Source organism: Neopsephotus bourkii, unplaced genomic scaffold (assembly GCF_033783945.1).
Source record: "Neopsephotus bourkii isolate Nb327-2 ecotype Australia unplaced genomic scaffold, CSIRO-AGI_Nbou_v1 NB_873, whole genome shotgun sequence".
NCBI classification, from domain to species: domain Eukaryota; kingdom Metazoa; phylum Chordata; class Aves; order Psittaciformes; family Psittacidae; genus Neopsephotus; species Neopsephotus bourkii.
Window position 1 is genome coordinate 3,494,004 of NW_026901367.1, and position 15,235 is coordinate 3,509,238.

General features: G+C 44.1%; 1 protein-coding gene across 5 annotated transcripts in view; it reads right to left on the reverse strand.

Moving 5' to 3' along the window:
• CFAP61 (cilia and flagella associated protein 61) overlaps positions 1-15,235 on the reverse strand; it is a 107,714-nt gene that overhangs the window by 88,361 nt on the left and 4,118 nt on the right. For 3 of the 5 annotated variants that reach the window (XM_061356925.1, XM_061356926.1, XM_061356924.1), the window contains exons 4-8: positions 11,738-11,814; positions 10,746-10,813; positions 9,544-9,670; positions 3,662-3,794; positions 1,554-1,707 (exon numbers count right to left, since the gene is read on the reverse strand). In XM_061356925.1, coding sequence (XP_061212909.1) covers positions 1,554-1,707; positions 3,662-3,794; positions 9,544-9,670; positions 10,746-10,813; positions 11,738-11,814 — 559 coding nt within the window. The remainder of the gene's footprint in view (positions 1-1,553; positions 1,708-3,661; positions 3,795-9,543; positions 9,671-10,745; positions 10,814-11,737; positions 11,815-15,235) is intronic. The other 2 variants (XM_061356927.1, XM_061356928.1) reach the window with 2 other exon arrangements.

The window sequence follows — 15,235 nt, forward strand, 5'->3', positions numbered from 1 at the left end:
TCATTCTGAACAGAGGGATAATCCTACTTTTAAAAACCTTGCCTGGAGGAGACACACAGGATTGCAAACAAGTACCAACTGTCAAAACTAACCTAGTATTTCAATGGAGAGGTAGAAGAGCAATGAACACGCGAGCTGTGAGCTGTGCTGCTTTAGAGACACCAGAACCTGAACGGAACAGTTGTTCACGCTAAGTTTTGACATTCTGAACAACTCTCTTAGATTTCCTAAATGTAAAACCCTGCATAAGAGGCATGGTGTTAAAAACTTTAACCACCCACTCATTAAAAAGCACAGCAGCACAGAATTGGCCACAAAATATGGGCCTACAGCTTGCAGCCCCAGGACAAGGAAAGCACTCAGAAGTGTCCGAGGGCTTTCCCTGAACCAGTAACAGTCACAGAGTGGTTATGGTTGAGGTGACCACTGGAGGTCATCTTGTCCAAACCCTCTGCTTCAGCAGGGTCACCTAGGTCTGGCTGTGCAGGACTGTGTTTCTACTTTCAGTCCAGACTATGGTGACTGATGTTTCTTCCTCCCTCAGGCTCATTTATGTCTCCACACATCTGTCACCTATTCTGCAATGACACTGCTGCAGCTCCAGCTGCACAGGACCATACGGGAGGAGACAGTGGCTCCCTTCACCTTGGTGTGCAAGCTGCTTCTTTGTGGGGGAGGGAAGTGCACAGGAGCAGCTGTAGGACTTTATTCTTTCCCTTTCCTGTTCCATGGCTGTCAGCACTCAGGTGCCAGCTGGTGACTGCTCTGGTGCTCCCTCGCTGCCTGTTTTGCCTGCTGCTTTGTGTTCAGACAGGCAGATACCTACAGCCTAACATGGGGGTTTAATTCTATTACTGATAATTAGTAGACAGCAAAATGTTGCCCTTTGCACAAGAAGCCATTTGACACTGAAACATAAAGATAACAACTGTAAATCATGTACGTGACACTTCCGCTCTGCAAAGACGTAACATACTGTTACTGGTTTCTGTGCTTTGCAGGAAAGTGGCTTGTAGATGGGTTGTTGTATCATGCCCAATATAAAAATAGAATAAAGAGACAGTCCCCGATCTCCAAAATCTTGTGATCTAGAAGACTGAAAACAGTAAGCAAAGAGAGCAAAGCTGCACCATGAGTTAACAGGATGACACAAGACAATGGGACAACATAACAGCTACAGTTAACCAGCTGCTTGGCTACAGACATTAGAATCACATTTCAAAACTGAGTCTTCAGTTAATAGCACAACCATAGCTAACAGATAGAAAACGTACCTGATGCTTCAGCTCTCCAAAACCTGACACCCAGGTTTAGCCCACAGCTGGTACCGACCATCTCCCCACAACCACCCACCACTTCTCAGTCAGACACCAGGGCTAGCAAAATTTCCCTCCTGAATTACAACCCACCAGGTAACCATCTCCAAAACAGACACGTTAACTTGTGTTTTCTTGCCAGTAAACCTTCATCCTCCTCCAACTTTTGGCAAAACCTACTCCTAAGCTAGAAACAGATGCACCTCCAATATATCTAGCCGTTTAGGACACAGATACCTTCTTGAAGGCTTGGCTCCTGGGGCACTTTGAGAATATCTTCAGGATGTGGTTTACAGAGTCCATGGAAAGGCCCCAAGTCAAAACACTCTTGCAACAAGGAAACATTCACTTGAGAACACAAGCTCATGAATCCTACTGCAGTGCCACCAGCCTGGAACACAGAAGCAATGGCACGTGTGAAAGCTGAGCATGTGATTTGAGGTCAGGACAAAAATGTGAACAAAAAACTTTCTGAAACATAAAAGTTACTGGTTGTGCACAAAGGAACTATTTCAGCAAAAGTCAAACATTCATGGTTTTTCCCTGTAATGTCTTTATTAGAATCTCTATATTAGATGCTACAATTGTTTTGCTAGCTATGACCTGCAAGAGCATTAGGATTGTATGTATGGACTAAGTAATGATCTATTGTTTCAATAAAGCATTTGTTACAGTATATAAAAACCATACGCTTTCAGCGACATGCCTCCAAAAAGGTATAATTTATATTTCACTTGAAGTGAGGTGAAGTAAAACCTGGCTTTAGCTATCTATAACAGCCAGTACTGCACTCAGCTTTGGAAAGAAAACTGCTCAGACTGAAAAGTGTATTTGGTTTCCTATGAGAATGATTAATACAAGGAAGCGATTCTCTAGTATGGAAGCAGTATCTAATGCAGTACATGGTGTGGATTATTGGCAGCAGTTATAAGCACTAAATATTTTCAAGTTCTAAACAAAAAAATAATCTAAGAACTAGCCCTTAAAGAAATGCAATAGACTTGCAGGTACCATGGTGACGAGCCCCTGCCATGGGAAAGGCCATGTCACTCTGCATGGTTGGTACTGAACATATCTGGGGTCTTCAGCAGGAAATGCACTCTGCAAATGAGAACTGGTGAGCTGCAGGGCTTTCGAGTCCAGAAGCAGGAAGCTCTTCAGCTGTTAATGCTGTGTGCAACCTTTTGGTGAAACACACATGATCACGTTTTTTTCCTCTTGCTACACATACTGCAGCCCCCTTTACATAGAGAATGAAACCGCAGTGCCTGGCTCTGGAGAGCTGTTTTATCAGGCCATCGGCACTGCCATCAGAATAAAAAATACAAACTTTCATTTTGCCCTCAAACAACAAGTGACTGTTCCTTTGCTTGTTTGCCTAACTGAACAAAAGCTGGGGCGCTGCAGTTGTCTGGCTGCTGTGTAATTTTAGGCCCAAGGCTCAGCGGAGGCTGATTAACCAATCCATCTACCATATGTGCAAAAAGAGGCTGCCAGCTTCATTCTCTGCAGGGAAAATTGGCAACTATCTTGGATCGCATGGAGGTGTCTTCCCAATCTGCAGCAGCAGTGACAAGTGTAAGCCATGAGGGCCCGGAACACCTTTTCCTCGTATCATATTGAGCTATAAATGCACAATTGAAATGTATTATTTATAAAGATAGCCATTTGTAATGTGCTATTACACTAATGCTTTATTGTTTCCCATTTGGCTTCCAATGGCAGTGATTACATGTTACGGTTTATAAAATCATTTGCTATAGAAAGCAGACTTGTGGAATTAAGCAGGTTATGTTGCCCATCAGCTCACAACACCATGCACAATTACTAACCCAGGAAAATCTTAACAGGAATTTTCAGCAGGATAACTGTTATCACCTCTTTCTCATTTAAATTAATTCCTGGGTTTCTGTCTTCAGTTCAGAAGAAAATGTGACTGCCTGAGGCCTGGAGATGGGAAAAATCTACAGCTTTTTTCACTGTGAAGGTATCACTGGCTACTAGTTTTCACATGCAATATTAATTTTCACTGGGAATGAAAACTGGTCATCTATAATGCAAATGTCTAAAATGGCAACATGGTTTCATCAAGGTGGTCCATTCCAATTACTGGAAAAGAATCCACACGATTACTGAATTGCTGCCTCATTTGCTTTAACAGGAAATACTGCTCCTAAAGACAGACACAAAACACATGGCGGAGGGCACTGTGTGTGTGCACATCACAAAATCTGCCTTCCAAATGTGAGCTTGTTCTTTTTGTTCATTGAGCTGCAGTGTGAGCTGTCACATGCGACATCACTGGTGTTAGGATTAGACAAAACCAGAGCTCATGGCAGACTGACCTCACCAACAGCAGCCTGGTTGTCTTCATCCTGACTTTCTATGAGATCAGCAAGGAAATATTCACTGTAGGTTTCTTTCAGGGTCTCACTCTGACGTGTCCAGAGTGCCCTGATGTCATCATGATCTTCCAGCCTACAAAAAAAGAGATGAGGTAACATCCTAAAGCTCCACCATTAGTAGGTTCTGATCCTGCTGCTCAACTCCATTAGCATTTGCACAGATATTACAAATACCTGATCCAAAGCCTCCACCCACAAATAACTTCACCCAGGACATGTCACCAGTGCACATGAAACTGGGAGCCTCAGCACCAGAGGAAAGACAGAACCACTTCCAGAAACCAGCACAGCCCACCTGAGATCTGGATTGCCCAACAGGGATGCTTATCTTCTCCCTAACAAAATATGAGGGCAGCCCCGTTCAAAATCCCTTTGCTATCTCAGGCCAGGTGGAGCTGGGCTTTAGGCCTCATTTAAAACTATTATGTTGAGTGAGCCCAACTGTCAGTCGTTAGAGCTGGCAGAGATCTCACACAGCAACATCAGTGCAGTTCAGAAAACCAGTTCCTCAACCAGTAAAGCAGAAACCAGCACCAGTGCCTTCCTGGGTGGGAGCAGCAGTGCTGAGCACCGGGTAGATCACTGTTACTACAGCCAGCAGCGCGGGAGCCACCCAGCCCATACGCATTTGTGAGGTTAAGCTAATGCTCCACCTCTGATGAAGATGCAAAGGTGAAAGTGCAATTGCACTGTCCCTCTGCCTGCTGTAAGGCTTCCTGCACCGGAGGGAACCTGCCACTCCACCACGCGGTCTGCTCTCTGCGCTGCTCCCACCATTCCCAGCGAGCCCAGGGTTTGGAGTTAGGCTCATACAGGCCCCGTTCCACATGGACTTTTATCTAAATAGGCAAGAATGGTTTCTTCCCATTAACCCACTTAAAAAGGTCTTAGTTTTTCACCAGGATCGACATCAGCCCTAACAAGAAATTTCAGTGCTTTTCACCAGTGCGTGAAGGAATTCTTCAGCCTCATGTGCCGTGACCATGGCATAAGGGGCAACAGAAAACACTTTCCAACATAGCTGCTTTCAGTAAGATGAAAACCACTCTTTTATTTATCTGTCAGAAAAATACAAGAATTAAGTGGTCCAACCAACAATTCCGCAGCTAAAAAAGTGGTGAGAAAAGCAGGGCTGTGCTGGGCTGCCCCAAGGAGTGATTTTGCTACCAGACTGTGGAGTTAAGACAATCCTTTTGTCAGGGCTGTAAGCAGACTGCTAGTGAGCACCCTCTTGGCTATCTCAGTTAACCACACACGCACCCCGAGAAAGACGAGCCCCACGGGGAGAGGCACTAACCGAAGAGTGAACAATGCTCTTCATCAAACACAGAACGCATTTGTGCCTCCTGAGGGCCACCGAGCCCAGCACCGCGGGGTCCTGGGGCACAGCAGGCTGAGCCCCTCAGGAACAGAGCGCCCAGGAGGGTACCTGTGCCGGACAGCCGCCCTGCAGAGCGAGCCTGAGCCCGCAGCGCCCCGGCACCGGCCGCGCTCCCTCCTGTGGAGCACATCCTGGTGGCAACATCTGTAACACTCCTGAAGCTCTCCCACCCGCTTTTCCTCCCGCACCGCCGCCACCGGCACTTGACAGCGCCGAAGGCAGCGCTGCTGCTCCTGCTGCCGGCGCTGCTTCTCCTGCTGCCGGCGCTGCGCTGCGCTGCGCTGCGCTCCGCTCCGCCTCGCCTCCCGCGGGTCTCTGCTGACCCCTGGCGGCCGTGTTGGGGCGCGCTGGGGGGCCGGGGGGCGCTGGGGGGCCGCACGGCCCGGCCGTTCTGCAGTGCTCAGCGCCCCGGGAGCTGTGCCCGAACCCCCAGAGCATGGCCGCAGCTTTCTGTACCCGCCAGTCCGCCCTGCGTTACCGTGCGCTCATCCCCCTGAAAGGCCAACAGGAAGATTCTTGACATCTCCTTTCTGCATATACAGCAATTCAGAAAACCAGACAAAACAGATTCTCGTTCCCACTCGTTACATGTTTCCAGATTTGGAAGAAACCTTAAAGTTAACACAGCTGGGCCCAAAAGATTATTTCTGGCTTTGTCAAACAGGGTCTGAGTTTCCAAGTACTGGCCGATGCTAGACAAGCCTGAAGGGTGATTCAGGAGGTACCTCGATGTGGTTTTGCCCTGCAGAGCCGAGGGAGGACGAACAGCCCCACGGCCGTGGGGGAAGATGGGCTGCAAGGGGAATGCAGTACCTGGCCTCACATACAGCCTTTAAGCAGGGTGAACAAACCCCTTCGGATGTCCCAAATCACACAGAACTACTGCACCTGCCAGCAGCTTTACGTAACCTCATCCTTTTTCTGAAGGGTGGTTGCCAGATTCTTTCCTGGGGTTTTGAAGTTAAGAAAGCCAGTAGAAATGGGTATCATCACTGCCCACTCAAAGCTGGAGACAGCTACCAGGGGTGACAAGTTTCCAAGCCCCATACTTTTTCATTCTTTCTTTCACTGTTTAAGTGAGAATTTTTATTGTATTTTATTGCTATATTATGTATGTATTATTTTATATTTCTGCTCCAAGTCCCAGGTTGGACACAGGGGCTTGGAGCAAGCTGCTCTAGTGGAAGGTGTCCCTGCCCATGGCAGCGGGTTGGAACTGGATGAGCTTTAAGGTCTCTTCCAACCCAGACGAGTCTGGGATTCTGTGACTTCCAAAAGGAAAAAATGTACAAAAATTACAACACACCATCAACTACTTGTCTTTAGCATTAACTCAAAATTTTTAACTGAAATGAAGTTCCAAGTACAATGAAATCCTGTAAAAATATATAGTAATTCATATTCTTTATCTCTCAAATCAAAAGAGCAGTTTTGTCTTCCTTACAGGCAGTATCTCAAGGGGAGAGCTGCTGCAAGGTTTTCTATAATCTGAACTTCACTACTTCAACACAATTAATTAGTATAGCAAATCTGATAATGTGTTAGAAACCTCAAAGCAATCAAGCTAATTTAGGGGTAACGGAATGAGACACCCGAAGTGTTGCTTCACTGGCGTAGATAATATACACACACCACCTCCGAAGTGAACGGCCTGATTGCTCCAAGTCCCTTCCAGCATTCTGCTCCATAAAACACAGCATCAGAATGCAGATGGCAATTCTGCCAGCTCATGGTACGTAGAAAGACTTAACCTCGTGATAGTCAGGGGGGCTCCACGCAAGCCCATTCATCTCCCTGTACACCAGAAACTGTAGGAACACAACTACTTTTGTACTTTTCTGGTTTTGATATCCTCCAACAGTACCACAGTCTTTAAAAAAGAAAACCAAAACACAATAGCTTTTTAATATAAAAACACTACAAAATTCCTGTACTATAAGAACAAGCACAATAAAGACATTCCACATTTGGGAGCTCTCCTGTATATGGTACAAACCCAATAATGATGGGATCTAGATGATAAATCAGCAAGAAATTTAGATATAAAAGCTCAGTGGATTGTGTTCTGGCACAGTACAGATTTATTTCACATTATAAAGGTCAGATGGAGAATAACTTCAAATTAATGGTTAAGCAAAGCATCAGTTTACAGCATCTTCCCCTCTCCCCCCCGTCATATAAGCAAGGCAAAAAGGGAACAGAGATTACCCTAATCTCCTGTCATTGACCCAGAACGTGTTGCTAGGCAGGTGGCTGGGACAACTTCCATAGATAAGTCTCTGCAGGGCTCCACTGAACGTTACTATGGATGCCAGGGAAGTACAAAGGTGAATACAGAGGAAAAGGAAAGGCAAAGCATCTACTGCAAACAGAATTTAGCTTACTCGGAGAATCTGATGATAGACAACAGTGAAGTATAAATTTTATATCACCAGATACTGTGTAACTTAAGAGAGGAAAAAAAACCCCAACACCAGTTTCCTGGTTATTTTTCTAACAATAATAAACAAACTAAAGTAAATAGGTTTTATTATTTGTAACAAACTACAGAAATCCCAGGCAAGATGGTATCTCTTACGTGGACTATTCGTATGTCCCACATTACATTTCCAGTTGTGTTAAAAATATTTCTATTGATAATATCTAATAGCCATCAAAACAAAAAAGATTATGGTTCAAACTAAATAGACAAACATAATAGTTGGAAACAAGACACGTGGAAAAACTTTAAATCCCTAGGATTTAATTCACCTACTGATAACTTCTCAGGGTTACGGTTCATTCACTTACTGATAGATGGGAGACAACTCAAAGGAAAGACTCATAAGCAGCCTAAAGATTGTAGCTCAAGGTAGTATGCAAATAATTCTGTAGCATATTGAAATATGCAGACCTATAGCAGGATGGTGTGGTCAAGGTCAGGCCTCTGCCATTTTTCTTAGAATATTCTAAAGTCAAGTGACAGGAGATTGCAAACACTCAATCTATAGGATAAAGAGCATGATCTGAAGATTTGTTTTTAGGCCTGTTTGGCAAAATTAAATGTGCGTAAACCATCTCTTGAGACAGGCTTCTGCCAGAATCCATCCCGAGATGTCCACATGAATGAACCCATAAGCAAACAGGCATTCATTTACCAGGCAGAGATAGGCCTAATGTGGTGTTAGCACTAGCGCTACTGCTGGTTGATACAGACCCACATGCACATTGGTATCATATGGTACACTAAGTCCCAGAGATTTGCTTGTCCCTACTCTTCAGTTTCCTCTACATGGACCAGAAATGGTGTATAACCACAAAGCAACGTTTACATCAGAACAAATGAGAGCAAGTCCAGAATGGATCAGAATCAAATAAAATCACTACTTCATAAACCATTACCCTGCATGCACTGTTCCCACTGCAAAGAGGAAAACAAGTGAACCAAAATGCATAGATACAAGCTATATTTCAGCCACACTACAAGGAAACATCTACACATCAGTGACAGCATGTACGGTCCAGCAATGCACACAAACAAATACAAGGCCCCGTTGGGCCAGGAGCTGCGTTTCGCACTGATGGCACACAAAGCTGGCACGGGCACAGGAAGCTGCCATTTGGTGCAGGCAGCAGAACTCAAATGGCAGAAATACAGCAAGAGTGGTACTAGTGAACATGCAGGCAGGCACCACCAGCAAGGCTGCTAGAGAAACCTGCTGCTCTGCCTGGTGCACGCTGCAGGCAGCTGAGCAGAAACGACAGAAAATTCATTCAGTCTAACTTTGAAAATAACATTTATGACTTGAATCCCAAACCAAGAGCAAGGCTGTGTTAAAGGGACATGGCATGAGCATATCAGTCCTTGCTCTAAACTGCATTCATTAAAACAAGAAACACAATGGAAGGAAAAAAGCGCTACCCCCTGAATTTCTTAATCTCTGTCAGCAGCAGTGAGAAAGGGGTGCATTGGTGCTTGTGCATAAGGAACTGCACACCAGACAAAAGGGATTACTCTCTGTGTCTGAAAGACTAGTGGAACTAGGGATTCTTGGCTCCTATTGAATCTTTTTAGATAATAGACCTTCCTATTCAGACTTTGCTCCACTGGTCAGAATATAACATGAGGCAATTAAAAAGAAGCTGGAAGATGCTCCAAGAGACCAGGAAAGTACATGTACTCGCTAAACAGCAGTAAAGCAATTCAGCAGCAGATTCACAGACTAAACATCACTGACAAAAAGTGTATTCTTTCTAGAGAGCAAACTAGTTTTACACAAAATACAATTGATCTTGTGATGCAGTAGAATAAAACCAGCATAATCACAGAACTACTTAATCAGGTCATCAAGGAAAATCATAGCAGTTTAGCTAAGATACTGCTGCTGTAAACAACAAAAAGGATTCTTCCCATTACCCCAGACAGATCTGCTCACAGAAGCAGAAGAGGAAATTGCGTTACCTTGCTTTGCGGACATACAGCTGCGGGTAATGCCGATGTCTGGGGCACACAAGCAAGGTGAAGTCATTATCCACTATCGAATCTGGAGCAGTTGTCATCTTTTCAAAGACATTTTCCATATCTGGCCCTGTGGATGACAAAACTCTGTTAGGAGCCACAGAGAAACTCCATTATGGAAGCTTCTATATGATCAGCAAACCTATCTGAGGAAAACAGAGGTTTAAACTTAAACCCCAGATGGCATAATGCTCTTAAGTCTTTTAAGTGATGAAGCTGAAGCGACAGTAGTATAAACATGTGAAAGAATTGTTACTGGATTAATTTGCTAATTAATTCAGCATCCCAAACCTGAATAAGCTTCAAACCAATCCAAAATTGGTAGGATCAAATCCCTACAGAAATACAAGTATTATAACCAATCCTATATGCCACTAGAGAATCTCTTTGTCAGGACTCATTATGCTGAAGGAAATCTGTCATTTGCTACTAGGGTGGGTTTGACAAAATCCTGTTTTCAGGTGCTGCTCCCTGTAGTTGACACACCACGGGGGAAGTTGTTTATCATGACTTGGAACTAAGATGCCTAGAAACTGGCATATGGGAGAAGGTACCAGTGCACTTCAAGGAAAGCTCCAAGCAAAAAACTCAGTCATTAAACAGATGTCTGGTTTATTAGTCTGAATTCAGGCCTGAAACTCCACGTCAGGTGCTGCTCTCTGATTGAGATGTGCATTCTCCCTCTTTGGACCTCTGCTCTAACCTCATTTCCTTCCATAAGCACCCCTCCTGAGCCTCACCGATGCACTCTTCCCATCTTGTACTCGCTTTTCTAAATGGGAGAAAGACCCTAGTTTCAGTCTCTCGACTCTCTTCAGCCAGATACCTTCACAAGACTTGGAGGAATTTATTTCACTCCTGTTTGGAGTCCCGTCAGTTTCTGGCAAATTTAAAGACTGCAGGAAATGGGGAGGGTTCTGACTGGATGGACTGCGGGTGTGAACACGCAGCCACGGAAAGCCCTTCCACAAGGTGTGCACTAGAGGATACTTTCAGGTTGTGTTCTCTGTATGTTTAAGGAATTGCAGCTGTCCTCAGTATTTTAAAAAGCCACACAAAAGCCCATCCCCACAGGGCACGTTAATGACCATGAGGTTTGAGATTGTTCTCATTATTTTAAGAATAAAATTGCATTCAATTCTCACCTAAATTTGTCTCAGCTGGTATGAAGAGAAGTATAAACTGCAGTTCTGGTACGGTGATAAAAGCTCTCCTGGACAAATAACAGAACTGTATTAAATCTTTCGTCATTACAACCATCAAACAGATACAGCAGCTAGGCTTTTAATATGTAATTTTATCTCCAGTGTCTCTGATCTACCTTCATGAGACCATATGGCTCAAAAATGAAAACATTTATGGCAAATAAGTTTATATAAAATTAATCTAGGCATTTTTTACTGTTTTTTCTACCTTATTTCTCTCTTAATTTCCCAATCCTTAGATTTCAAACTTCCTCCTTTTTATCTCTGTTCCCCAGCGGTGAATTAAAGATGCCAGATCTCTACTGGCAGATCTCAGAGTTGGCATCTGGACGAGCTGCCTTGACATGACAAAGTAGCTGTAAACTCAACAGCACCAGAAGCGGTTCACTGTTTATGAACATAGATTCTGTGCTGTACCAGATAACCTGAGCAATGGTTATACTGGAGCACTGAGCTAACACAGCAATACATTGTGCTGTTTGCACAGCACAGTTTGCAGCCTTACCAGATAATCTGGAGCTAACAAACTACCAAGAGATTACCTGGGAACAAGCATATTCCAGAAACATCTGCAGCTTTCCAAGCCTCCTGCTCAGTCCTGTGCTTTGATATTTACAAGTGGAAATTTAGGACAAAGAGAAATCAATCTGCCTTGCAACTGCAGTAGTATTTCTATGGAAAGTTACAGCAAAGACACAGCTAAACCTTAGCACCGGTGAGAAGTGCACTGGGAAGTAGAACAGCTTGGTTTCCAAGCCAGCAGTGCACATTTGATTACTACAGGATTATGTTTTGTTACCTTCCGAGGCTGTTTGGAGACAGATTTAATTTTGATTCTGTTATCACATTTAGGCATTTTACACTCCCTGCTGCTCCAGATGATGGCAGGAGAATGCACATGCTTCCCTACAGAAAGTTACAGGTGAACTCACCTAACAATTTCTTGGAGACATTCAGCTGCATATTCTTCTTTTGCCACACACAGATGCATGAACAACGTGTTAAGAGGCTACAAAATAAGGAATGAAAATCTAAACACCATGCAGCTAATATTTATATGTCATCCCAAGCATTAATATGCACAATTATTTCCAGTGTATATGATCTGCACTCAAAATGAGTAATTTCACACGTAAAGATAATGTCAAAGCATGTTTGGATGAAGCTATGTGATTAAAGGACTTTTTTTTTATATCATGATTTGTGCTGCTGCCATATTTTTGATTTACATTCAGGCTGACACTTTTTTGACTGCAATATACATCCATGAGATCATATTTAACAGTATCCCAGACTAACAACATTTTAATTTAACCACAGAAATTAACAACTAACTCTTAACAAAGTTTATTTTAACATTTGGCTGATAAAGACACTCTCAGTAGGTTTAAAAAAGAAAAACCAAACCCAAAAGCTCACGTGCTTCTCATCCTACTAAAAAGCTTTTTCTTTAACAGAACAAAAATCACAAAGTCTTAAGATTACATCATTAGACACATGTAAATAACCAGGCAGAAATGGGGCAGACTGAAAGGCACCTTTCTGTGACATGCCTGCTGTTAACTGGGAAGCACATGCAAAGGAAACCCTGTGCTGGAATGGAGGGTGCTGCTACTTCAGCTGCTGTCTCGTGCATAACCATGTGCTGAGTCAACCAAGGTCTACCTGGACATGAAATATTCCTAGAAAAAAAATATTTTAAATGGAAAACCCTATTCAGAGATATTCTGAATAGTCAAATATTCAACTAAAATGTGATGGTGAGAGTCACTAATACATGTCATCAACTTCAGGGCAAGTATGACTTTAACAGAGCTTGCAGTATATGGACCAGCACAAAGACAACAGGCTGCTGTCATGAATAAGCATCAGAACCTATTTCTAAAAATCTGACTTGCCCTGTTGGTTTTTTGGGTTGTTTTTTTTTTTTAATGCAAAAGAAAAAGGAAGAAGGAAAAAAAAAAAGTAAAAGCCTGTTTTGTTGCGGAGGTGCAAAAGGAGGCCCGGGAGGCAAGGCTTGGCCTGGAACCGTTCCTGAAGAGCACTGGTAACCAGGCAATGCTGGAAAGCATCCTGACTGATCGAGTGCTGCCCAAGTCAAGCCCTGACTGGAACCTCCAGGCTGCATTATCATTTCTGTGCTCCACAGAACAAAAATGTCAACCAGACTTTTAAGAAATTCTATTTTCAGAAGATCTCAATTTTGTAAAGCACATCTGCATGGATGTAACCTGCAATTAACCAGTGATACCTCAACTAGTTATAATTCAGAATAGCGTTGGTTCTTTTGTCACTGCAGAAGCATAAAACATACTGAAACTTCTGTGTGTATAGAAAACAATCTCCATTCTAGAAAGAGTCCTTCTGCTTCTTGTCAGTGTTCCAAAGTACCTTTCACTCCTGTTTACCAGCAGCAGTTCCTAACACACTCAAGCTCTGGTTTTGTGCTTTCTCTTTGTATGCCCTTGCACTCAGAGGTCAGCTGCAGCTCTGTTGCAGCCAATGCTGTCTTGCCTGCGGAGCTGATGGCATGGCACAACCCATGGGAGCAGCTGCAGCTGCACAGCGCATGAAGTGGCTGTGCCTGAAGTGTGCCCAGACACAAAGTACTGCTCAAGTGACAAAGAAAACAGATTACAGGAAAATTACATGGGTTTGTTCTGTCCTTCCTTTGGCTGTGATAATTTTGCTTCTTTAACAGCATTTCATAGAATCATAGAATAGTTAGGGTTGGAAAAGACCTCAAGATCATCAAGTTCCAACCCTCCTGCCATGGGCAGGGACACCTCACACTAAACCATATCACCCAAGGCCTCATCCAACCTGGCCTTGAACACCACCAGGGATGGAGCATTCATAACCTCCCTGGGCAACCCATTCCAGTGCCTCACCACCCTCACAGGAAAGAATTTCCTCCTTATATCCAATCTAAACTTCCCCTGTTTAAGTTTTAACCCATTACCCCTTGTCCTATCACTACAGTCTCTAATGAAGAGTCCCTCCCCAGCATCTCTATAGCCCCCTTCAGATACTGGAAGGCTGCTATGAGGTCTCCATGCAGCCTTCTCCAAGCTGAACAGCCCCAACTTTCTCAGCCTGTCTTCATATGGGAGGTGCTCAAGTCCCCTGATCATCCTCATGGCCTCCTCTGGACTTGTTCCAACAGTTCCATGTACTTTTTATGTTGAGGACACCAGAACTGCACACAATGCTCCAAGTGAGGTCTCACGAGAGCAGAGTAGAGGGGCAGGATCACCTCCTCCGAACTGCTGGTCATGCTCCTTTTGATGCAGCCCAGGATACGGTTGCTTTCTGGGCTGCAAGCGCACACTGAAGCCATCTCATGTTTGTTTTCTCATCAACCAGCACCCCCAGGTCCTTCTCCGCAGGGCTGCTCTGAATCTCTTCTCTGCCCAGCCTGTAGCTGTGCCTGGGATTGCTCCAATCCAGGTGTAGGACCTTGCACTTGGCATGGTTAAACTTCATGAGGTTGGCATCAGCCCACCTCACAAGCGTGTCAAGGTCCCTCTGGATGGCATTCCTTCCCTCCAGCGCATCAACCCAACCACACAGCTTGGTGTCATTGGCAAACATGCTGAGGGCGCAAATTTCCAAATATAATTGCTGCATTTGTCAGCTTTTCTGCAAGCTGTTCCCTCCCAGAACATTAGAAAATTGATGAACGCACTGTCTAGAGATAATTTCAGTACTGCCAATACCTTATTATGGCATGTGCTGCCTGGCTTTGGAGTGTTTATGGTTAACACTGTCCATCTTTTCTCAACAGACACAGGATTTCCTAGCTGGACTGAATGAGGGGCAGCATTTGAATCCTAAACTTCTAAGTGCCTATTTCTAGTCCATAATTCCTAAGAATAGTTCATAATGTTGGCCTAGGAGCCTGTACAAAAGCTGCCACCACACAGAACAGAGCACAGCAATCTCCACACGAGCATGTCAGCATGGTCCCCCTCCCAGAGTAAGTCACCACTGTTCAAGCAGGGTACACTCCTCATCCCCTGTTCTTTCTCTAAAGCCATTAAATTCGCATTCAATTCTGTAAAATAGCAAAACTTTATTCCAAAAGGTGAAAAATGAAGATTCCAGTTCCCTTACAGCAAGAGGACCTTAGAGCAATGACTCTACCACTGAGGTAAATGTTCTGTTAGGTAACACCAGCGGTTTTTGCATGAGAAATACTGGTGGCAGCTATGATTCACACTGCTCGCAGTGCTAGCTCAGTGCTCATGTTCTGCACATGTATAGCAAATAAAAGACTTGTCTTAGAATCATAGAACCATAGAATAGTTTGGGTTGGAAAGGACCTTAAGATCATCAAGTTCCAACCCCCCTGCCATGGGCAGGGACACCTCGCTCTAAACCGTATCACCCAAGGCTTTGTCCAACCTAGCCTTGAACACTGCCAGGGA